Source organism: Cavia porcellus, unplaced genomic scaffold (assembly GCF_034190915.1).
Source record: "Cavia porcellus strain 051 isolate PalLab524CR breed Dunkin Hartley unplaced genomic scaffold, mCavPor4.1 scaffold_4, whole genome shotgun sequence".
NCBI lineage: Eukaryota > Metazoa > Chordata > Mammalia > Rodentia > Caviidae > Cavia > Cavia porcellus.
Window position 1 is genome coordinate 46,353,875 of NW_026947487.1, and position 27,046 is coordinate 46,380,920.

At 36.5% G+C, this 27,046-nt stretch overlaps 1 protein-coding gene across 2 annotated transcripts in view; it reads right to left on the minus strand.

Annotated features, from left to right (window-relative positions):
* Positions 1-27,046, minus strand: part of Nalcn (sodium leak channel, non-selective) — a 302,929-nt gene that overhangs the window by 141,272 nt on the left and 134,611 nt on the right. For both annotated transcript variants that reach the window (XM_063246998.1, XM_003477592.5), the window contains exons 12-13: positions 14,659-14,826; positions 8,938-9,129 (exon numbers count right to left, since the gene is read on the minus strand). In XM_063246998.1, coding sequence (XP_063103068.1) covers positions 8,938-9,129; positions 14,659-14,826 — 360 coding nt within the window. The remainder of the gene's footprint in view (positions 1-8,937; positions 9,130-14,658; positions 14,827-27,046) is intronic.

Here is a 27,046-nt window from a genome sequence, read left to right on the forward strand (position 1 = left end):
TGCATGAATCATTCACTACACGTGTATATATAATAAAATGTCCGGACTGTTTTGCAGTCCTAACAACCAGTGACATACAGCTACATGCACTCGCACAGACAAATCTCACAAGTATAATTTTGAGTAATTTTCAGAAGACATAGGAAGTATGTGACAGTACAAAGCAAATATAAATTATGCAAAAGATACATGACATTCAGTTGATGCTTATATATGTGCTAAAAACACAAATGCACCAATAACATGGCCTTTCATTCACAGAACAAGAATGAGAAGAGAGTGGTTAGAGAGAAGCACCCGAGAACTTCAGAGCTACTGTGATGTGTGTGGCCCCTGGAAGGTGCTTTACTACCCTTGTTAATGTAGGTTTGTATGTGCCGTTGTACTGGGGATAGGATTCAGTGCCTCACACATACCGGTTAAGTGCTCTGGGGCCCAACTGAGCCCCAGCTCCAGGCTTTGTTTAATTACTGGTGAAAACTTTCATATGTCTGCAATATTTCATGACAAAGTTAAATATACATATGTGTAAAAGAAACAATGAAATAACAATGAACATTGCAGCAATATTAATGAACCCAATACTTTGGAAGCTAAACCTTGAATTTATTAAAAATATAGTCAACTATATCTAACAAATACTGAAAAAAATGAAGGAGCAAGTTGTTTCCTCAAATGTCTCAGTCATTTTTGGATACAACTAAAAGCATAATTAGTCATTGTGATGGATGAAAGGAAACAGGGAAATTTAAAATTAAGTGGTTTATAGCATTTTTTGCTTGTGCTATAAAACTCTTTTGGACATGATTTTATAAATGAAAATTCAATAGAGCAAGTAACTAGCATTTAAAGAATGCAAATTAGGCAAACCTGTGTCAATAAATAACTTTAAAAATAAAGTACTTTGTGTTAGGGGAGTAGCATTTTACTTATAAATAAAAGCTGTCCTCATTTGCAGAACTACAAAACAAATATGGCCTGATTATTATTTTAGTGAGGAACAAGAAGGAATAAAGATACTGTATTAATTAAAGATGTACAGTGACCATTTACTGTACTTATTTTGATGCCTTACAGGTAGATGATTGATGTAATAAATGTAAGGGAAAACTGAGCAAATTTTGAGTGAAACTGTGCTTATCAACTTTCATCCCCAAACCATGGGAGAGCAAGTGATTTGTTTCTGTGGTTGTTCTTGCTTATGTTGGTCAGTCTTATGACCTGTGCAGTCTGTTCCATCATGAAAGGCAGCCTGAATTGCCCTCATAATACAATTTATTCATTTCAGCAAAACAGGAACTCTTGGATATTGCCTTCCAGCAGGATTCAACTGCACTTGTTATTTCTATTTAGCAAAGTGTCTGTTTGGTTCAAACTAGAATAGAAAGTTATTGACTGTGGATGATGAAGTTGTTTTATTAAATTCTCTCAAGGTATCACTCTCTTTCTTTTCCTCTGAGAAGCACTCAGGCGCCCTTCTGAACCTGCAAGGAGTGTGTGCTGCTGTTCCAGGGCTGCCTTCCTTTCTGACTCACTGCTGCTTACTGATTAGGCATTTGAAGTGCTTCCAGTGTGGCGCACCGGTGTGTTGGGGCAGGTGGCACGTGACAGGAAGCGGCCAGTGCCTAGGACAGGGCAGCAGGAATCTCTAGCTCTAGCCTTGCCTCTGCTCCTGCTTTACAGATACCTATCTGCGAGTCAAGGAGGGAGCTGGTGTCTCACACTTCTGGTGAGGGGAACTCTTCCCATCAGAACTCTTTCCATCACATCTGTGTACACATTCCACTGGCACAGGGAAAAAGGAGCATTGGAGATGACAGAAGGGCCGGAGCCATGCAGTGTTTTCTTATGGTTCCCCCTCAGACTCATGTTATTAATCTAAGTCAGTCATCCCAATCCCACCCATCCTGCCAGGGATTAGGAGTGAGCATGTTACTAGTCCTTCCAAAGAGAGATGAGTATGAGTTTCCTAGGGCGAAAGAGGACGAGACTGAGGAAAGTTGTCCAACTCCTAAGAGGCCTGGGAAGAGAAGACTTTTTTTCTCTCAGGATTTACCAAGCAGCCTGGCAGGGCTACCTCCATTTTGCTAACTCATAGAAGAATGTGTAATAGGCATCTGAGGACCTGGGATACAGCCAAGCAGGCACAGTACCTGCCTGGCAAGCACGAGGTCCTGAGTTCGATTCCCAGTACCAAAAAAAAAGCATCTTTATGACTGTTAGGACTGCTGTATTGGTGCCATAGACCGAGTGGCTTACAGTGACAGAGCTGTACTGCTTCAGGGGCATACTCTGATGGCTCGAGGGGAAAATCTACCCTTGTGTCTTCTAGCTTAAGTATTTGTCAGTATTCCTCCATGCTCTAATTCATGACATCTTCTTCTGATGTGTCTCTGCCTCAGTTTCTCTCTGTGGATGTCTGTTTGGTCCAATGAACACCAGCCACACTAGGCCCCTTGTCTCTCGTCCTCCCCACTCCCTTCATCTCCTTCCTGGTCCCCTTTCCAGTTGCAAAAGATCTACTTACATTTTCCTATTATCTATATTTTATTTTACTCATTATTTATATTTCAAGTTTCTGTGGTCATAATGTGAACTCAGTTTCCTACAAATGATATAAGTTTATCCTTTGTGACACAGTGATAGTACTATATTGTGTACAAATCCCACGTTCATCTGTTGACAGGCATGGACCGCTTCCAGGATTTAGCTTTTGTGAATTGTGCTTTCATGAACATGCGTGCGCATATGTCACTGTAACATAATGTGTTTAACGCTTTCAAGGAAGATATCTAGAAGAGGGAGAGCTGGGCCAAATGGATTCCTATTTTCAGATTTTTGAAGGATCTCTTTACTGATTTCCATCATAAATATACAGGTTCACATCCCCACTGATAAAAAAATATGAAGGCTTCTTTAGCTTGCAGTCTAGTGAGCATTTGTTATTTGATTTCTTGATGATAGCCATTGTTTCTGGAGTAAGATCAAATCGCAGGTGTTGTTTTAATTTGCATTTTTCAGTAATAAACATTGCTGCACATATTTGTCATTTGTATTTTCTAAAAAAATTTTTTATTTTATGGAAAAAGGGTAAAATGAAATTTGATAAAGTAATAGGAGAAAAACAATAGTTAATAGATTACATATTGTTATCTTTAAAGTGTTACTCAGGCTACAAGTTAAGGGCATAAAAACCTTACTTTTTAGTGAACTAAGCTACTCTAATAGCATAACTGACTTGCATTTTCCCCCTTTCCATTTTCATGCACCCTAGTTCCTTTTCCCTTTGAACAATTTCTTACCAATTCACAATATCTACTGTACATTTTAGACTTACCGCACTTCTTTTTGTAAGAAGTTTTTGTTCATTTTAGTTGCCCAGCTTTTGATTGGGTCTTTTGCTTGGGGGCAGCTCTAATTTTTGAGTTCTTTATATATTTTGTATATTAGTCCTCTGTTTGAGGAATAGTTCACAACATTTTTCCCACTCTATAGGCTGTCTCTTCACTGGTTGTTTTATTTGCTGTGCAGAAGCTATTTAATTTGATATGATCCCATTTGTTGATTCTTGGTATTACTTCCTGCATAACTAAGGCTCCTTCAAAAGTCCTTGACTAAGTCTATGTCTTCAACAGTTTTACCTATTTTTATCTTGTAGCAGATTGTTTCTATTTTAACAGTTATAGCTTTGATTCATTTTGATTTTAGTTTAGCTCATGGTGAGAGATACAGGTCTAGATTCAATCTCCTGCATGTGGGTACAGTTTTTCCACACTGTTTATTGAAGAAGCTGTCTTTCCTCCAGCATAGGTTTTGGCTACTTTGTCAAAGACTAGCAAGATGAATGTGTCTAGAGTTGGTTCTGCATCTTCTGTTCTGTTCCATTAATCTACCTCTTTTCTTTTTTTGCCAATATGGTGCTACTCTTGTCACTGTATCTTTGTAGTATACATGTATAATTTGCAGTCCTGGATGCCACCTTGTTTTGCTGTTGTTGTCAAGGTCAATCTCCTTTTTCATAGTACTTTACTTTTCATTGTAGAGATTTTTTGCTTCCTAAGTTAGGTTAATTCCTAAGGATTTAATTTTTCTTGATGATATTGTGACACATGTTGTTCCCCTAATTTATTTCTCAGTAGGACTATTATTGATGTACAGGAGCAATATTGATTTTGTATATTGACTTTCTGTCCTATTACAATACAGTATTCATTATTAATTCTAAGAGTCATTTGGTGGAATTTTTGGTTCTTCTATGTACAGCATTATGTCATCATGCAAATAATAATAATTTGATTTCTTCCTTTTCTACACATATCCCTTTTATTTCTTCCTCTTGCCTAACTGTTCTAGCTAATGTTTTGAGAACTGTATTAAACAGGAGTGGGGTTTTTCACATTTATATGATATTGTCTATTGGTTTATCACAGATGGTTTTTATCACATTGAGGTAAAGTCCTTTTATATCTATTTCCTTCAGGGACTTATCATGAATGGATGTTTGTCAAGACTTTCACTGCATCAATTGAGATAATCCTGTGATTTTTGTTCTTGCCTTTGTTTATGTGATGTATTAATTTCTTGATTTGCATACATTGCACTATCCCTGCATCCTTCTGGTGATTTCTACTTTGTCATGATGTATGATCTCTATGATGATTTGTTGCACTCTATTCATCTGTATCGTGTTGAGGAATTACACATCTATTTTCATTAAATAAATTGACTTGTAGTTCTCTTTTTTGTTTGGGCTTCTGGTTTTGAGATCAGTGTAATGCTATATTCCAAGAATGCCTTTGGGAGTAGCCCTTCTCTTTCAGTGTCTTTAAAGATTTTGATGAATGCTGGCATTAGACCTTCCCTAAAGTTTTTGCACTAGTCTGTAGTGAATGTGCAGGGACATGGGCTTTACTTAGTGGGTAGATTTTATATTACTTCTTCAATTTCATTACCTCTTATTGGATTGTTCATGGATTTCATATCTTCTTGGTTCAGTTTTAATAGTTCATCTATATTTAGAGGTCTATCCTTTTAAATTTTTTTTGAAATCTCCAGGTTCCTAAATAATTACTAATACTCTCTGGGATTCAGTAATGTCCACAGTGATTTTTCATTTATAATTGCATCAATTTAGATCTTTCTTTTTTTTTTTTTGTAAGATTGACTAGGGCATCTATTTTGTTTATTCTTTTAAAGAACCAACTCCTGTGATTTATTGATTATTTCTATTGTACTGTTAGCTTCAATTTCATTAATTTCTGCTCTGATCTTTATAATTCCCTGCCTTGTACTAGCTTTGAATTTGGCTTGTTCTTATTTTTCTAGGGCCTTGTGATGTACCATTAGGTTATTTATTTGGACTCCATTTCTCTGATATGAGTATTCACATCTATAAACTCCCCTTGTGGAACTTCTTTCATTGTCCCAACAGGTTCTGGTTTATTGCATTATAATTTGATTCTAGGAACTGTCTAGTATCTTCTGTGATCCACTGATTAAGAGGGCGTTGTTTCACAAATACATAGATCAACTAGGTAAAAAACCCACAAGGAAATATCAAAGTTGAAACAAACTTTCAAGCAAATGGACTATACACACATACATATCTCTATATCTATCTATCTATCTATCTGTCTATCTATCTATCTATCTCTACAGTGTTCCATCCAACAACAGAATATACTTTCTTCCCAGCAGCTCATGGGACTTTTACCAAAATTTATCACATAGTAGCCCATAAAGCATGCTTAAGCAAATGCAAGATAATCAAAATTATACCATGCATATTATGAGATCATAGTGCAATGAACTGGAAATCAATGGCAAAAGAAACCACAGAAATTATGCAAGCGTGGAAATTTAATAAGACACTTGAGGCAGGCACTTCTGATGGGATAAGGTAAGGGTAATAATGGAGGTTAATGATACTCTGGAATGAACAATTGCAGAAGCAGGAATCTGGCAGAATTCACTCAAAAATCTGTTCATTAGGTGTTGCAATTTGTCTTGTCTGTTACATGTCTCTTGACAAATGCTGTTTCTGCTATGGAATATCAAGTGTCAGATGCAGGTTCAAGGACCTGACAAGATTCTGTGTCACCTCCAATCCCTGCCCCAGCAGGGGGGGGCACTTTAAAAAAGAGTGTATCACAGGTAAATTAAGTTTATTCCAAGATCATCTATCTAATCAACAGAGTTTATACATAGTTTCAAAATTTATGAATTTTCCATTGCCCTATGTAAGAAAGAAAAACAGCATTAATAAATAAGTCCTTTTTTCTCTAAATAAAAAAAAAGTACAAAATCTGCTCCCCACAAAAGAAGTTAATTAAAAGGTAACCTGAAGGTCTCAGGTTATTTCAGCTTATGAACATTTGAGTCGAATTCTGGCAGGCTTTAATGACACCCTTTCTCTGTGTTTAACCGCATGGATACACTTCCCTTTAGATCCTTTTGCCTTCCAGTATTTTGGGTTCTCCAACTGAGTGTCTCTGCCGCGGGTGATCACTAAGTGAAGTGGGTGGCTGCTTCCTCTGCTATCTCCTTGTTCCCTTAGATTCGCTTCCTGGACTCTGGGTGGGGAAAGGGCCTTCACATGTGCATACTAGGTCATCTTAGATTTCGCAGCAGATGGCTGGAGTTCAAGGCACAGTCAAGTCTAATGGAACCCAGCATTCGATTTCACATCGCTTTCAATTTTCCTAGGGAACTTTCCTTAACTGGATGGCTGGATGGAGACTGAGCTGGAGAAACAGCCACAGCAAAACCATCTCCCTGGCACTGACCTTGAGTTGTGACCAAAACAGATTCTTCCTGCCTTGGCCTGGGCATGCCTATGCAGGGCACGTACTCCCATGTCACACACACATTTCCACGATTTATTTTCCTTCCCCATCCTAAATAGCCAACACATGCTTAAGGCTTTGTGGATTAAAGTCAGGACTGGCTAATGCTGTAATTAACTAACCTATTCTTAGCATCAGACCAGAGGGTGAGCAGGGAGTTGGCCTCAAGAGCAAAAATGCAGTGACAGCCCTGAAGAGGAATGGAGCATCAGCGCCATGTGATTTTAATCACCTTTCCTGATGATTTTCTATCTGGCAAGTGCTACCCACGGTCTGTGCTTCATTTGATTATGAATGATATGGAGTCCCCTTGTAACTGTAGAGTTTTGAATAGTTCTTATAAAATTTGTTTAGTTTTTAGGAATTTAGCTTCTAAGTACGTTTCTTGCCCCTTGATATGTTTAGGATGTGAACGCTGCCCACTGCTGAGTTACTGATGAGGGGTTGCTTTTGTGATGCTGGCCAGGTGACCAGGCAGAAAGGTCCCGCTGACTAGGTGGACAACACAGGCTGAGGTGAACCGGGGGAAGGCAAAACAAGCCAGTAACCATTTCAGTGTCACTAAGCGAGCCATGCCCATCCGCTCTGTGTGCTTCTCGAGCCACGGGCAGACAGAGAAGGCAGCCTGCTGACATCACTTCCATCCTAGTTTGTGCCCCTCCGTCTCTGGGACAAGGGCTGACTCTTGTGGAGGGATATGAATTCAGGCTAAAATCCCATGTGTCACCGTCAGGCTGAACCACAGGGCACAGCCAGACTTGCTGCATCGCAGTGCCTGGAAGCTTTCTAGAGGGAGCTGCAGTCAGGGACTCAGGCCCCCACCCCACTTCCCCACCGTGCTCAGGGGCTCATCTGAGAGGCTGGCCCTGGAGCTTCCATGATGTTCTCTGCTCACCTTTGACTGCTCTTTCTCCTTCGCACTCGCATTCTCATCTCACTTTTTGCACATCTGACCCAGGCCTGGCATGCTGTTCCCTTACACTTCCCTTACACTTCACTGGACACACTCCTCTGCTCCTCAGTAACCACTGTTCCCACAAAGCTTCCTGGACTTCTCCACCTTGGTGATGGGCCTTCCCCCTGGTTCTCAGAACACTTTCTGCCTGACCCCAACAAGACCAGTGGAGGCTGAGGGGCCTGGTTGCTTACTTCCTGTGGTGGACAGTTTCTTGAGAACTGGGAACTCAGTTATGACTATGTCCCCAGGATCATCAAAATGTCCTGGGTCTTTCTAGGCTGGGGTGACAGCGTATGAATGAAAATCGCATCATAAAAGAATCAATTCCCAATGCTGGTAGCAAAAGTGATACAGCACAAAATGAAAAACAAAATCCAAATTATATTAGTCTATCAATCAGGCATACCGATCTTTTTGCTCTCAAAGTTTTGCTTTAAAAAAGATATTTTATGCTATTTTTACCTCAGAAGTGTTCTTCCCACAAATAGGCCATACTATTTAACCCGTTGTGAAAATACAGTATACCCATTCTTTGTCATTATATTTTCATATTTCTAAGTCCACATGAGGTTAAATTTCAGATTCCTTTGGCCAGGAAACAAATTTTCTGTACAAATTCTGTATATGTACTGATCCGTTCTTAACTCCCTTTTTAGTCTGAGTGAATTCTAATGAGAAAGCAGAGTTATGAATCAGCTGATCTTCTAAACAAATTTCAAATCTAAAGCCTGAGAACTTTATTATTTTGAAAATCCAAAGCTACATTGTAGATTATGCCTGATATAAAATATATGAACTGAAAACATATAAAAATTACCTCTTATAAGACATTAAAATGGCAATTTCACTTTTAAAATTTGGCCATATTTTAATTTATAGCTGCAAAGAAATTTAGTTTTCATTTTTACTGATTTTTTTGACATCTAGTTGTATTATTTCCAGAATTTTGGAGCTGATGTATAATATGACAATGCTAAAAGTGGACTCCAATACCTGTGCCTGCAGATTATTTTAAATATTAAAATTTAATTATCTCTCAGTATAAAGAAATCCAACAATAGTTTTGAACTGTGCCTAAAGTGAAATTGTAAAGTAAGAAGAGTGAGTTTAACTGACTGCATTTTAAATTCTTACCCTTGGAAATGTCGTGAATCTGTCCAGTTCCTCCACAAAGCAGAACATCTGTAAACTAATCGCGGACATAACAATCAGGAGGCTGGCGGTAAATACAACCAAGCTCCCAAGCTTTTTTCCAGGCCCAAATATCTTGTACACAAAATCTTCTAAGGCAGGTGAGATCTTAATAAGCCGAACTACTCGAAGAACCTATCAAGAGAGGGAAAAACAGCAATGAGTGATTATTTATACTAAACCTTAAAGTAGCTCATACTAAAACATCGTTTCCATAGTACTTTGTAAAAATCATACTTTTCCATTTGAGCATTAAAAAATATTGTAGTTTTTTTTTTTTTTTGCAAGATCTCATTGTGTAGTTCAGAGTGGCCTTGAACTTACTATGTAGCCCAGGCTGGCCTAGAACACGGCAATTCTCCTGCCTCAGCCTCTGGTGTGCTAGGATTATCAGTGTACACCATCAGTGCCAGAGAGATTAAAAATAATAATGTGACAAATGAGTCACCTGTCTAGTTCAGTGCCTCCCATTCAGAAAGAACACAAGAAATGAGTGAATGACAGAAACAGCGGTAACCAGGCATTTCAGCACATAAGGTGACATTCAAAATGGAAACAACTGGAGTAGGGACCTTTGGGCCAGAAGCAGAAGCCTGATAAAGAATATGACAGGTTGGATCCAGTCCAACAGTCTGGCTTCCTTCTTTTGCTGGACACCAACCAACCACTGTAGAAAAACAGGCTTCTTTTTTATGTAAGCCTTGCAGTTTTAGATCTTTACTATATCTACTTGCTATCTATATGTAAATATTATAAATAACAATGCATATTTATTTACAAGTTGAACATTTGTATCTTTGCAAAGAGCCCACCAACCTATATCCAGTTAATCAATTCACTCATTTATTTAAAAAATACTGATTTTGTGTCAAGCATCACATGATATTGTTACAAAAAAGCATAAGACAGCTACAGGAATATTTATACAATTAAAAAGTATAAATTGCTATGCAAGTAAAGGCTGAAGTATATGGCATTGAATTTTACCATTATTCAATAAGAATATGATGCAGCTTTTTATGTGCCTGTAAAAAATAAAATTTCTGCAAATTAAAGTACACTACACAACTGATGATAAGACAGATTCCAAAGTTAGAGTTATCTCTGCTAGAACATTATCTTTGTGGCATAAATGAAATGTGGTACTTTGATGGTGGTTCCAACGCTTTGGAGTGTGCAGGAAACCAGGTTGTCTGTGAAAGGTGAACACTGTATTTGGAACACACTAAAGAACAAGAAATACAATGACACAATAGATTTTAACTTTTTCCTTATGTAAAATAACATATATTTATTTTTGCTTTCCTAGTGTCCTGGTTTGCTACTCTTCCTGATTTTCTTTTGATAAATTATTCCCATTCTATTCTTGTTCATGAGGTCTAGAAGGAACTCCGCAAAACCCATGGCACAGGCCTGCTTGGAGCATTCACCATGGCCTGAGCTATCCTCAGGAATTTTGCTGGCACTTCTAATAAGAAATATTCTAATTTTCTTCCCAAAATATGCATTGTTCTAACAGCTACACCAGGCGTGAGGTTGAATGAAGGCAGTAGGAAGGAAAGGCAAATGAAGAAGCAGACTGAATGCCATTTGTATTTCTAATTTTGCCATTGCTGAAGCCATGTCCATCTTCCTAGGCCTCACTAGAAAACGATGATGAGTCTTATTGCACTTGTTGTATAAAAGACAAATGTAAGGCTGGCAGCAGCATTTCAAGTAAATTAATGGGCAAATAACTGAAGAACTTGCAAAAGTGCATATTAAAATTCTTTCTATAATGAATAAAAAGAAAATTGATGGGAGAACTCAAATTATTTCAATTAAGCATCATATCCCATAGCTTAGCCACCAGCTTTTTCTGCTCTACTTCTTAACAAACTTTCCAAAATCAGAAGTTATTACTTTCATGTCATCTTTTCACATAAAAGAAAACACTTTATTCTAAGAACTGTTAAAATACTAACAGTCACATTAATATTCAGAATAACATTCTAGCAATGTTTCACATGTTCTCAGGTTTACCTATTGTGAGACATAAATGATCCAGTACCTAACTGTGAACCGCCGATCCAAGCAAGTTTGCAGGAACGATTTAACTGAAAAAATTAGCTCCAATTTTACTATAAGCATTTTCCTCATTTGTATTAAAATCATATTTAAAAGACTGTCTCACAATCTTTTAGTCCCATCCCAAACTGTAATAAAAACAGCCCATGACTCTTTGGGCAGATAAACAAATGAAAGTTAACACAGCTCTCACACTGGGGATTTAATCAGAATTTTCAGAGAAATAAAATTGCAAAGGAAAAGTCCTGGCCACTAATATTGTGTCTTTTCATGTATGTGCGGTTAAGTGTGCTTCTCACTGTATCTACCAATAAGGCTGTTGATTTATTTTTTCTTATAAACATGGAACAACATAAATAAACCATAATCCCAAAGACAAGCACTTCAGAACACTTTGTCTTTTTCCAAAGCATATTCTCCGGATCAGATTTCACAAGTCTTGCACAGAGCACTCTTTTCCGCCATAGTGAAATGCTATTGTATGGTGCAAAACAGAAACTGAGATTAAACTTCTTAGCAAGTTTCAGCTCCATCATTTGCTAGATATGTGGACAGTGAGTGGGAGAAACCACTGATCTTTGGAGACCTCCGTTTACCTGCAATCTTCATCTTCCAGGATTGTTATGAGAAACAAAAGAGACAGTGCACTCAACATCGCGCCTGACCCGCCCACGTACAATAAATACCTGCGTGTGTCCCATGGCTGCCCCGGAATTTAAGAGCACCGAGTCCTGATGGCCTTCCCTAACCACACTGACTAGCGTTCACGCTAGTTTGGCAATCCAAAAGGTGCACGCCAGGAGCTCCTCCCGCCTGGGATGCCTGCCCCGGCTGGCTCCTTCACTTCTCTTGGTGTCTGCTAAAGGATTCCTCTTCGGAGGAAGTTTCCATCTTTGTAAACTGCTTCCTCTCTAGAATTTAAGCTTAAAAAGGTCTGGTCTCTAAACTCTGCCTCCTCCGTTGCTCTATCTTCAGTACTGGAGTGGGCTGAAGCCAACACGTGCTTGGAAAGTGAATCTGAATACTTACACGAACACTAACAATACTTCATCTCACAGATAACTGATGTTTTAAAGGAAGCTGTTTTGTACTAAACAATCAATTTAAATACGAAAGATATGAAATGCTAAGGAAAGACCTGCGCCAAGACAGTGAAGCAATGCAAAGTGTGGAATTCCACAAGGAACAAATTGGGCCTCAAGAGCCAATCTGTGTGGTAGAATACGTTTGCCATGTGTGACTGTAAAAATTACTGTCACGAATAAGCTTCTCAAAAAACCCAATTTTAGCTATCAAATAAATGGGCTCATTTTCATTTCTTTCACTAGAAAAATATACATATGGACATGCATAGATAAAATATAAAATCACTTAATTAACATAAATTATTACAAATTATAGGTCAGAATGAAATTCATTAAAATAATAAATTTCACTACGATTTGAGTGTATCTATTATCCATAAAATGATGACAATGATGCAGACTTATTTTAGGTAGTTTGTGAAAAAGACTAGAAAGAAAGAGATGAATAATTTGCAATAAGTTTTTCCAATTATTTTTCTATTTGCAAGTATTTTATATAATGTGTTTAACATACGTATACATATATGTTATACAATTTTATGTTGTTTTATATTTACATAAATTTAGATAAATTTTGAGTTCTTATAAATTCATCATAATCATAATTTTATTGCTAAGCTATGTCCCAACTATTTAGCATTTAAACAGCTCCTACTTTTCCCTTTAACTCTATAATGAATATTTTTCCACATAAAATTTTGATTACAGTATTTGAATTCTTCACTGGAAAATTATTTGTCAGGTACTACTGAAATTTTAAGGCCTGGAATATATTTTAAAGTGTATCTTTGCTAGCAAGAGAAACAATATTTTTCTCTTTTCCTATCAGTTTGTGATACATGATAGAGACCTTTGTCTTGGGGGAGTTGACACATGTACCTCGTATCTCGATCATTTTCTATTCCTGATCCTTTTACTCCTCCCATACTCCACTTATCCTCCTTCCTTCCCTTTCCCCAACATCCCTTCTATTCCAAAAAATTGGCCTCTATTTTCTATTATCTTTCTTTTATTCTTTATAGTTTATGTTTCTCATATAAGAGATAACATGCAATATTTAACTTTCTGCTCCTGATTTATTTCACTTACCTCTATGGACTCAAGATCGTTCTTAATTTGTCTAATTTAGTAGGTTTACAAAAAGTTATCTCATTATTCTGATCTTTAGCTATATCCTCTATAAATCTATGCAGTGAAGACATAGGTGAGTGCAAAGCGCTCATGTGGGTTTTTTCGGTCCACACAGCAGTGCACAAAGCAGCTCAAGGCACGGATATTGGGAAAACACAAGTTTATAATGGGAATTTTAAATGCTCCTCACTCTGCCCCTCTTATCTCACTAGAGGGAACCACACTGCAGGCCAAGGAAATGAAGGATGTGAAGCCCTGACTGGAGACCTGGGCATGGGGACCTGCTTGTCCGTTCTTGTGCCTTAGTTTTATTCCAGTCTCTATCACTTCAGAGGCCGGGCAGCCAACTTAGCCCTGTTCTAAAATTGAGAGCTTAGGTTTTACCAACAAATAAAATCAGTGGAGTTGGAATGTATTTTCTTTCTTCTAAAAAGTTGGAACAGCATTTCTGTAAATTTCTATTTAAAATTTCTCCTGCCACCAGGGTTGTGGCTCAGTGGCACAGCACCTGCCTGGCAAGTGTGAGTTCATGTGTTTGATTCACAGTACCAAAAAATAAAATAAAACAAAACAAAATAGAATTTCTCCTGCCATTATCTTTCCTAACTATTGAAAAATACTTACTGAGAACAATGCATACTCTAGTGTGCCCATGACAAATAATATACATGACAAAATTTCAGTCATAAGTACTGTATTTAGATCCTTTTGACCAGGGTATTACATATGCATAACTATCTCTTTTACTAAGAATTTAACCGACCAAAGGTGATATTGCTATAGTATAATTATTAAAAGTTATAAAGTAATATGATGCATCATGTACATTTGAAAAAAACAGATATATAATTATTATGAAATAAGAATTATAAGTATCACTTTGTAATCATCACAAAAGAAGAAATAGGTACTTATAAATAATGAAAATGTCTAATTAAAATCTGTAAAGGTCTTGTAGATCCTGATTATTTCCATTGTAAGCCATTGTTGAAAAAAGACTTTTACAAGGGAGATTTGCTTGTAATTAAAATCATCATTACTCTTGTTTAAAGTTCATGCCAGTAGCTTATGTACTCCAAAATTTGCTATATACGTGTAGATATATTACATCCATATGTATATAAATATGTATATCTGCTAACTTTGGAACAGTGTGTCAAACATCTGTATTCATCACTGTGAATTTCACATTTTAGAAACAACTGTCACAATTTATGAATGTGACGTTTCTGATATTGAAGATGTCATTGGGAAGTTAAGGATGTGAGCTCATATTTACCAGATATTTTATATGTGTATTTACAATTGTTATAATGTGACTATCATTTACCCTGAAAAGAAAAAAAAATCCTAAAGACAAAACAGGTGTAATGTACATTACCTGAAAGTATGTGAACTGGGAGTGATAAAGATCTGGGTACACATGAAGAGTCGTTCCAACGACGAGAAGCAGCTCAAATTTGTGGAGAGATGAGCTGATATATCCAGTAAAGCCCAAACACCATATCTTCAGAAGTGCTTCCAAATCAAAAAGGACTGTAAAAGCCACCTAGAGGAGCCAAGAGACACTGAAATGAAATCTGAAACTATTTTAAAAAATTATTTCATACTCTATCAGTGCAGGAATTTCAGCTACTAAGGAGTCCCACAAAGTCAAGAATGACATTTTATTTAAAAATGGGTTTGGAAAAGACCATTTAGAGCACAGTAAAACCAAGATATTTTAGATAATCAGACAAAAATATTAAAGTCTTAATGATGTAAGTGGTATTATTTCTTTATTATCCACTATTTAATAGTATTAAAAACTACTACCACCTATAAAATTGCTGTACAGACAAAAATTTTGTGCTTTTGTATAAATTGTATTTTCTAAAGATTGAATTTCTACAATGCACAATGGCATATTATCAAATGACTTACATATTAATAACTATAATTAAACTAATATAAAAAAATCACTGATCCCTTTGTGCTTTGGGGCACATGGCACATGTCATGGGGCATTCTACATGGTAAGTGGAAACACTGGGATTCTATACCAATCAATTCAGGTGTGTGCACATATCAACAAACATTACTGCATTATTAATAATACTGTATTACTGATGTTTAACCAACATTGATATATTCATTCAACTAGTCAATCTCTAATATAAATCCTATAATTTTACTGTTATAAACAGCACTATTATAAAGTGCACACAATAAAGACATTGCATTATTTTTGTTACTTGTCCTATGAGAAAGAATTCTCATTTTATAATGAAGATTGTAATTGGAGTTAAAATGTGCAATGTAGGATTGCTGTCTAATTAAAAACATATGTGTGAATGTTGGGGTTAGTTAACATAAATCTCTCTTTGATGATCACGAATGATTTATTGGAAGACAAGAATAAAAAAGAACTTTCTTGCCCTTTCCTAAGCTACTGTTTAATATCAGAAAGGACTCTGTTCCACTAGTATTTGGCAAGTGTGGAGTGAAATGGCATTTCAATAAGAGTGAGAAATGGGCCATTAAAACTATGCAGATGGTTAATTTAGATAGAGGAGAAACTCAGCCTCACTTCTCGTCTACTATTTCTAGAGATTCCAGTTGCCTTTTAGTTTTAACAGGCATTTATCTTCTAAAACACAAGAAGGCGATAATGCATTTTAATGCTGAAATAACCTTTAGTGCCCAAGAAAATGTGCGCTCAGGCTCCTTTCTCACCTTCCTCACGTGTTTGCCATTCTCATCTTTGACTGTACACAGTCGTCTCCATCCTTGCCTAACTTTGTGCCATCCCATGAAAGGGCTGGATTTTATGAGACACTTTGCAGCTCGCTTTGCTCACGTACAAGCATGCCTGTCCCTCCAGAGTAAGGGATTAAAAATCTCACTCACTCATTCTTCTGACCTGCTGCGTAACTTCCCAAAGCGGTCACCACTTACACAACTCGACTTCTCCCTACTCATTCATTCAGGCGCTCCTTGAAGGAGTCACCAGAGACCCGTTAAACATTTTACTAGTTCAGAAACAAGACTATAGCAATCCTCTTCTGAATATTCAAATTTACTGAGGCTTACTTTGCATTTTTATTATTTTTTTAATCTAACAGCAGATTTCCAGACTTGACATTGCTGGGACAAAACCCCATATGTGTGTTTCAAAGTTGAGAAAGTATTAAGAGATCACTTTCAAAATATTTATAATAAATCATCTGTCTTCCTGGAATGTAGAAAAATTACCCGTGTCCCAAATCTGCAGTAACACTACTATAATCAAATGGAACTGCTTCTCATCTGTTCATATGTGTACTGATCACTTAGATTTAACTTCTCTTTAAAATAACTAAATTTTGTTTTTCATAGCCTTGTCAATATTTTACGGTGTTATTTGGTCTTTCTTATCAGTTTTCAGTGGTGTTGATATTGAAGGCATTAATCTTTGTCTGCAATATCTACTGCAAATAGTTTTCTCCTAGTCAATAATGTGGTTTCAAACAGTGGTGTGTTTGTTCTACAAAACACTGTCCATTTCACATATTCATAGCTATCTATCTTCAACTTTATGATTTTTAAATTAGTTTTCCATGTATAGAATAGGACTTTAAGGAGAATGACATATAGTCTTCATATCCAAGAACATATGTTTTTCTATTTACTTGGACTATATATTTTTTCTTTCTTTTAAAAATTCTTCTTAAAGTTTTATTTTTATTAGTACGTGTTTGCAGTATGTGATAATTACATTATCATGGAAAGCTGGCACATGCACATGACACGTCTTCATTCTTTCTTTTCATCTTCTACTCCTCCTCTCGCTTCCTTCCTTCCTTCTTCCAACTCTTCTTCCCCATTTGCAAGAGCTCATTTTCATCATTTTTCTCCTTCAATGTTTTTTGTCCATCCCCCTCTCCACGCCTTGTTCCCCCACTCATTTGAAAAAAATCTTCCCACTTTGTGTCACGTTTGTCCATCTTTTATTCTGTTCTGTCCCTCATTCCCTCTCCCAATACACATATGACAAAGCACGTGTTATTATGGTCTCATGCTATACGCATTTACCCACAAATGACTCTTTATGGCACAGTAGCACACCATTGTGTATAAATAGGATGCTTTATTCATACATTTATCTATTGAAGGGGATATAGGCTGTTTTCAAGATTTAGTTATTATAAATTATAATGCTACAAATATGGGTGCGCATGTTTTCCTCTAATATGGTGATTTTAATTCATTTATCTAGAAGATACTTAGAAGAGAATAGGTTAAATGGAATTTCTATTTTTAGTTTTTGAGGAATCTCCACAATGATTTTCATAACAGTTGTACTAATTTATTGTCTATTTCTACCAACAAGGTAGAAGAATTTCTTTTTCTGCCATATCCTCACCAGCATTTGTTATTATTTTATTTTTTGACAGCTATTCTTCCTAGAGTAAGACTATCTATCTATATTCTTTTTTAAAATTTTTCTTCATATATCTATGCATAGATAGCCAAAATTGCATATATATATGAAACTTTTTGGAGATATATATATTACTTTTACCTAGTTAGTTCCAGTGCAAAGAAAAGACATTGATTTCTCAATATTGACTTTTTATGCTACTAGATTTTTCTATTTATTCTAATATTTTAATAAGGTCCCCTAGTTTTTGTAGAAGAATATATATATGTAATTTGCAATTAAGGCTATTGTTTCCTCAAGACTGTTTTTGGAGTTATTTATATTAATGACTTAGTTAGGTACAATAGTATAATTGTAGTTACTGAATAATGACATAATGTCAGCAGGAATCAATAATCCTTATTTTTACAACAACAGTTTCTTTCATTTTTATATGCAATTGTTGAAATAGGTCTTGGTAATTATTTTCTAATGTGTTTGAGGACTTCATATTCTACTTAGAGAGATTTGACCTTCAATTGATTGAGGTAGAGAAATATATTATGAGAGTCTTTGATACTGTTTGTTTATTCCTGGAATAAACCTTGTCATGCTAATGTGTTGTGTTTCTCCTACCTTTTGTGTTCTGGGAACCCCTGAAAATCACAAAATCCTGGTAACAGGAATAATCATGTCTTCAGAGCAGCCACAGAATTTGAAGCCTACCTAGCATTCTGGACTTACATCGTATGTAATTGTTGGTCTTGAGAATATTCTTTAACTTTTTGCATATTCTGTTGAGCCTTTAAAATATTTCAACATTTTTGGTGTTTTGCAGAGATAATTTCAAACACATTTTGAAAGTACTTTATATGTATTTTCTGTGGACAGTACACTATTTGATCTTGTTCAAACATACTTAGAGTTTCTGACTTTTAACAGAAAAGTTCAGACTACTCACATTTATTGTAGTAAAGTTATGCTTGGGATTATGCTTCTTATTTATTGTGTTGCTATTTTCACCTTTTCTCCTTGTCCCTTTTTATGTCATCAATATTTGTTCTTTTCTTTTACCCATTACTAAGTAGGAAATTCTACATGGCTTTTATAATCCTTCAATTTAATTCCCAGAAGCCTTTATTTTTTATTATTGACTCAGAAACAGTGGTTTTCCCATTCTTCACCAATTTGCAAACTTAACAGTACGCATTCTCCTTCCACCTCCCATTGAAAGCACATTCTCCTAATCTCTGATGTTTCTGAAGTAACTCATATAACTAATCTTAATCTCTTCTTTAAAAACAAAAGTTTTAAGATTTGTGCTTTATTGATTGGCTAGTGCTTGCGTTGAGCCTGTATTTCAACCTTTAAAAAAATTAAAATATGCTTTAAAGATACAAATAAGTAGATATCTCAATATTTTTGGTTACTTTTCTTCCAGAACTTTTCACATTGATATTTTACTTAGAAAAAGAAAATATATCAATTAAGAATTGGTCATAGTAATTTTACTTCCATAAGTTAAATTTATTTTATTCAACTGTTTAAAAATTTTAAAATTCTAGGCTCTCTCAATATCAAAATGGACACATTTAAAATCGTCTCTAGTACTCATTAGATCATTTTTATTTCTGTACTTTCTAATTTTTGTTTTTGTTGTGATAAGGCCCACTTAGTTCAAGCTGGTTTGAACTTACTATGTACCCCAGGTTGTTTCTCATGGTGATCCTCCTGCCTCAGTCTCCAAAGTGCTGGGATTTTAGGTGCCACTACCACATATGGCATGATATTTGTATCTATTTGTTGAGTACCGAATTATAACTCAATATATTACCTCTATTTTCCTCAAGCATTTCTATTTGGCATTTTTATTATCATCTTCCGTTTAGACCTAAAGCTCATGCCCCTTTTCCTTCCCTTTCCATTTTCATTTTGTTTAGCCATCTGGATTATGACTTACTTATCTTGAGATCAGTACATTTTGGATCAATTTCCTTAAACAAACACCAAGGGTCAGGCTTGCTTAGTCTTTTCCTATAAAGCAACCCTGATCCATACGTGAATTCTCAGTTCATTTCTTTCAATGGTGTATACATGCTGGCTAACGGCTCTCTACTTTCTGATGTTGTAGATAAGTCATCCAATGCACAATAGATTTATTTTCCTTTTGGAGATTATTTAAGCCTGTTTAGACCTGAAAGACATTTTTTATTTATGCTTGGAACCAAGTAAGCAAATCGGATAGATTTAGGATACTCCCTTCTCCATTTAATCTCTGAGATTTAGTGAGTCTTTTCAATTTGAAGATTTAAGCTTTTCTTCTGTTTCGGAAATTTTTTCTGTCTCACTTACTATTACTTGTCTTCTCTCTGTTCATCTTTTCCTTCAAGGACTCTCATTATTTGAATCTGGATGGGTTTGCTTTTTCCTCATAATTCTACTAATTTTTTGAGTTTTTTCCCTCCACTCAATAACCCAAAATTGAGAATTAGTTCTCAACAATGACTGTGCTCTTTTAACCTCATTTCTTGAGATTTTCATTTGGTGTTTCAGAAAATCTGTTTTGTGTCCTACGTCTCCTGGGGACATTAAAATATCATTCAACTAGGACAAAGACAAATTGCTATCTTTTCCACCAGTCCCCCTCGATTAGAAACTTTAGTAGATTAGAAATCTACTAAATATCTATGTTGGATTTCTGACTTTCCTCCTCAGATTCCAAGGCCCTTCGTTGGAGAATAAATTTGCTTCATCATGACTACGTTTTTGATGTACAGTACTGTTGTCTTCTAGTGCTTTCTTGGCCAGTGGCAAAGAAGAGACAAGGCAGAGGACTAGGGTTGTTGATGGTGGAAGTCATAAAATCCATAACCCCTTTGTGAGCATAAGGAGAGAGGCTCTTCCAGTGCTAGTGAAGTCTTTTGCCATGTGGTAATTCATCTAGTAGCAATGCCACTTCCTAATCTACTGAGAACAGCGGGGTGCTGTGGGCTCCCCTGGACCAGGAGCAACAGACAGAAAGAGGCAACTTCTCTATGGAGAGTGAAAAGCTTCCTGCCCCTGAGGGGCAAGCTGCCTCAGGGACCAGGGGAGAGGACTCAAGTCTTCGCTGCAAGCCTGTGCAAGGAACAATTTCTCCTAAGTACAAATTTCTTAGCATTGACATTGCAAAAAATAAGGCAGTTCTGCAGTTGGTCTCTTCCCAAGAGACAGGAAAGGATCTCTGGAGAAACCCAAACCCAGCTGTGAAGTTTCCCTTATCCTGACGTGGCTGCTGTGTTATCAGAGGAAGCAGGCACAGCATCCTCCTCCCTCTGGATTTCCAGACTTGCTCTGAAAGAAAGAGTGGTGCTACATTTCTAAGTGACTTTTATATTAAAAAGTAGGATACGACTAATAAATGGCTGAACTACACCCAATTCTCTCATAATATGTTAGTACAATTAATTGCCTTGATAACTTGCATTTATTACTAAAAAAAAAAACTGATGGACTGAGCTGTTTCAATGGCCATAATTAATAGTAAAATATGCAGCTGGACTCATTTGCATTATTATTTGCTCGGCAGGATAGTTCTGTCCTTCTTAAAGACAATACAAGTCACTAAAAAAGATTTAGCAAACCATGATATATTTAAATGCCTATATCCTCACTGATTTTCCTACTAGAATTCCTGATTCCGGATTCTCTTGGGATCAAATACTTCACTTGTTGCATATTTGTAAATTTTCACAAGTTTAACACTCTATTTCTGATAAAGTTATTAACTCCAAAGTGATAACATTGTATAGACAAAGAAAGTACATCAAATAAGTCTAATTTACTTGGAGTAAATTAGGTTAACCCATTATAAGGAGAAATTAGAGGATCAGGAAAACTCAGTAAATGGTCACCAGTTTGTTCAGGTTACAAGGTTTGGTACAGGGTTCAAATTCTGAGGAATGTAACAGTTCAGAAGAATCAGAATAGAAGCAGGGAGGTGCCAGGCAGCAGCAATTGTGCTCAGTGGGCGGTCCCAGAATATTTCACTGAGCTCACTGTTTACAGGAGCTGGACAGGGAGGAACGTGACCACATTGTGCTGTTGACCATGTGAAAGGAGAGGTGACCAGGGAATCTAATTACCTGTAGGGATTCCTACAATAAAAAACAAATCTGGAGGCTCTATGAAAATCCCATGCAATCTGCAGGGAGCCATGCACAGGTAGACACCAAGGTGTCCTTTCTGTCAGATAGCCCTGCACTGACAGGACCCTCAGTGGGATCCTGGGCTCATGGGCTCGCAGCTTATCTTGAGAGTGGACCTGTTATCATGAGCGAGCTGGGTTAGGTCTCTTCTGTGCTCTCTTTCTCTGCCATGAAGTTCCTAGCTGTGCTCTGGGAGACTAGGGCCACCACCAGACACCACTTCTTGATTTTGGACCAGAACCCTGAGGCAAACTAAATCTCTTTTCTTTGTATCTCACACAGTGTATGGTATTGTGTTATTAACAACAATAAACAAAGGCAGTAACTCTTCAGAATATCCCACAACCTGCAAGTACTTTTCAAGTTGACATTTCCTTTTGAAGACTTAAGACTTGTGAATAAAAAACCTGCAAAAATATTTTTGTTGCATTACTTGGAAGCAATGCACCAAAAATTTCTTTCTTTCATTTTACAACTATCATGAAGTAGTGTTTCCCTTTTCCTTTTTTTGTCACACTCTTCCAAATGAGACTTTTTTAAAAGGATTTTGTTCTTAATCACCACCTCATTTGGAATTTTAGCATCACAGATACATATGCTTATATGTCGGAATATCTGTTTCTGCACATAAAAAGAGTAAGTTTTTTTTTTTTTTTGTTTTTTTTTTTTGCTTCCCACCAACCAAGAATAAATTTTCACCCTTTTGAAAGTGTTTCCATTCCCTGTTGAGAACCCATGCTGTCCTGGTCTGTGTTCTGTTGCTAGTAACACAGCATCAAGGGAGCTGGGTTAGTTATAAAAGTTTATTTTGGCTTGCAGCTCTGCTCTAAGGTCTAGGAGGCCCCATCTGGTGATGGCCTTGTTCCTGGCAGGGTCCTAGGGTGGTACAGGACATCATATGGAAAGAGACAGACAGGAGGTACATATGTGTGCCTATGAGTTTCTCTCTGTCTTCTTATAAAGCCACTAGCATTCAGTTATAAACCTCTCATCCTGGTGAGCTGATCTAATCTCAACCCTTTCCCAAAAGTCCCACTTCTAAACCTCATAGCGGAGCAATAATTTGGTAACAATTTATTGTCACCTTCTTAATACAATGGGGATTAAATTTCAACAGTAGTTTGGGAGGAGACCACCCAACCACACTCAAATCCTAGCACAAGCCTAGCAGATTCACATGGTTTGCTGCCATCCTAGTAGACCTTAACTAATATTCAAAGAAACATTTTACAAATCTTTGAACACTATCTTTTATTATTCAAATTCAAACATTTAAATTCTGTAATAATACAAATATAAATGACATTTAGTAGTACGTGTTATAACAATCCTTTCTGCTTTCAAGAAAATGTTCAGCAATGAGATATAGATTGAAAATTTAAAGAAGTTATTGTTGAAAGAATTAGTATCAGATTTGCTTTCAGGACAGCACATAGATTGTGCAAAGATAATTGTTTTAGAATTACAAGAACGAGAAATACTTTTTAAATGCCTGTCTAAGAGAATCTGCTATTGACTTGTGAGGCTAGCAGATAAAACAAGATGACTGCTCAAATATCTGAAGGTAAGGAGAAGGATAACTGAATGGAAAAAGACAAGCTTAATATAAATGGAACAATGGAAATTGCTCTGCCCTTTTAATACAATGAATAATGTATGAACATTAATAGATGACAAATTATAAACGAACTGATATTCCATGGCAGCCTATGAAGACAGAATGGTGTAGATAATGCCCATATGGGGAAAAATATCTGAAACATAGCATCCAAAACTTATATTGCAGTCTCTGTTTTATAATTTCAATAAAAGGAATGGCATGCATGAGAAACTGAACTCTTATTTATCACAGGAGAAGTTTGTAAGATAAAGCTTACAAGAAATTCAGTTTGGGAAGCCTGATTCTCCTAAATGAAATTCAGATTCAATAACACCAAAAATTTGTTTGCTTGCCTCATTTTGGAGCAGTCTGTAAGTTACTGTCTCAGCCTCTATCAGTATTCCAGTGTTAAAGAGCGAACTTTTCAGATGATTGGGTGTTATTTTGGTTTTATTATGGTATTATTTTGCCTAGAAGGATACTTCCCACATTCTTTAGAAACAAGAAACATAACTGTCAGATAAAGTGAAATTAAACTTAACAATAATGCCAAAGGCTGCAGCCATAGCAAGATGGGTTACTTTCTTAACTTGGTTATTGCTTGTGATTAATGAATTCAAATATTGGTGTCAGATTTTGTTGGAACTAAAATAAATACTTCTTTTCATTTCATTTCATGTTAACAAACATCATAAAAATGACTTCAGAGGAGCAGAAAAATTAGTTTTTTGGAAAAACAAATGATTTCCTACAAGGTGATACATGAGTTTACACTACAATAAAACTTTTGTGCTTATAATACATTGCAAAGATAAATAAAACAAGGACCCAGATGAAGTTCAGAAGGCAAGATGATCAGAAATTCAGTGCACACACATGCTGGCCAAGGAATAGGCAATAACAGGAACTTCTAGGTTTTCAGAGGAATTTTTCTGCTACTGAGAGCAAGTATCTGGGCTAAGTCTTTATAGCAAACTATCGGCCTCAAGGGGTAGGGCAAATAACTGGTCTATCAATAAGGTCAATAAGGTCCTCCCTGAGGGACTCTTGACAAAAGTGATGGCAAATCCTAGCATTCCGGGAGGCTGACACAGAAAGACTGCAAATGGAAGTAGAGCCTGAGCAACATAGTGAGGAGGGACATCCTGTTTCAGAGTAAAAACTGAAAAAGGGCTAAGGACACAGCTCAGTGTTAAGGCCCTGAGGCAGTCTCTAAGAACACACACAAGTGCACACACACAGAGACACACACAGAGACATGGACACACAGGCACAGGCAGACCACAGATACACAGATACACAGACACAGACACGGACACACACAAAGCCATGGACAGACAGAGACAGACACACACACAGACATACACATACACACAGAGACACATACAGTTACACATACACAGACATACACAGACATACACAGACACACAGAAAGACATGGACACACACAGACAAATACACACACACACAAAGACATGGACACACACAAACAGACAGACACACACACAGTCACACAGACAGAAACATGGACACACAGACACAGACTGACCACAGACACATAGATATACACACAAAGACATAGACACACACAGACAGACACACACATAGACACACAGACATGGACACACACACACACACACACACACACACACACACACACACACAGAGTTGTGGTATTTCCAAAATCAAGGGCCTGGCAGTCTCCAAATGACATTTTAAATACCTGACTCTGGATTGGGTCCTAATAGTCATCAGAATAAAGGCAACTAACTCATCACTAAGAAAATACAAGAGTCCCCAGGAGGGCTGAGAGAGAAAAGAACAGTAAAACTGCCTAAGCAAAATAAGGCAGTGTGCCAAGCTTTTCAAAGGCATGGAGACACCTGGGAAGAAAGACAGCACACTTTTAAAGTTCAGAATATGAGTTTATTCTCAATGAGGTTAATTTTGTCAAGAACTTTCAGAAAAAGCATATCTGAAAGCAAAACAGATAAATGGAAAGGGGAAAATAGTAAGGATAAGACCAGAAACTAAAACATAAAAAGAAATACAGAAAACCGATAACATAAAAAATTAGGAACAGAGTTCCTAAGGAGTTTCAGAAAATTTAGATAGAGTAAGTACATAGACATTGTTAATACTGACAAAACTCAAAGCTAGTTTTTTGACCCAAAGATCCAGGGTTTGGCTATATTTTCCCCCCAGAATTCTGAGAATTAGCCTCTAAATCCTTGGAAATTGCCACATATCAGGAGAGTCTCTGTTATTTATGGAGGGCTTGGTGGTTTAGGACAGCAAGAAGATTCTTGGGAACTGTTCATGCCAGAAAGTCTTAGTATGTGCCTGTGGCCAATGATTCAATCACTGTGTCTGCATAACAAAATCCTGATAAATATTCTGGTCACCAATTTCAGCAGCCTTTCTTGGTTCTAATACTCAGTGTGTTACTATGCATCTGTGTGTGTGTGTGTGTGTGTGCACGCACGTATACTAACCCCACAGAGAGGTCACAGGAAGTTTCACACTTGGGATTCTCTCAGGTTTTTCCTTTCTTCTGGTTTGATCTGATTTTTGGTTTTTGTACTGTAATAAAAATCTAGTTATATGTATAACACTTTCCTATTTCTCAGTTGCTCTAGCAAAATATCAAACTTGAGAGAGTCAGTGTGAACCACTGGATTGTAGCCCTCTGGTCATACGTACTAGAGGCACAGGAACCTCGTGAGCTGGTGGCTGGTGTTTCCGGTGGAGCTATCTTGGGGAGAATGGTGGCTCCAACCTGTGACCTCTCGCATCACTCCAGAGTCTTATTTTCAGAAATCTTTTACTTCTATGATTAGAAAAAGTTCTAAAGAAACAACACATCTCCTGATAGACTACTATAACTGTGGGACATTAGTTAAAATTAACTACTGTATAGATAGCAAGCAGCAGTAAACTACAGAGCCAATAAGCCACAAATATTAAATCATCAAATAAACCATTAATCAATGTCTCTTGTTTCTTTTCCACCAGGGACCCTACCTGTAGGTAACTATAGAAAAAGCGTCAGCTAAAGTCATCTTATATAAGAAATGAGGACTATGTACAATAGATATTGTGAAGGTGAAAAGGAAAGAAACTGTTCAAAAGGAAAGAAAACTGGGGTGGGAGAAAAGAGAAAAGAAAGAAGGGAAAATACTAAATGTTGGTACATATATTCATACAGATAGATAGATAGATAGATAAACTATTACTAATATATGTTAGTTCATCAAAAGGAACAATTTGTGCTTTCATTTTTCAACTGTTTGATCATTTTTTCATGCCTCTATCTTGCAATCTGAACAACAGCTTTGAAGATAACAATACACATTAACCAGTGTTAATCTCCTATCATTTTGTTTTGAAATTCTGTATCATTTTTATTCTTTTATCAGCTTTAATATAAAAATAAATGAGGACTAATGGTTTAATTTGATATTCTAGGTATCTGCCATGAATCAGTCTAATTCTGCCTAATATTATTAATGTATGATTAAGTAGTTTTAGCACCTTTTTGCTTTACAGTAATTCTAGAGACAATAATTCTTCCCAGCTACAATTGCTCTAAAAAAAATTC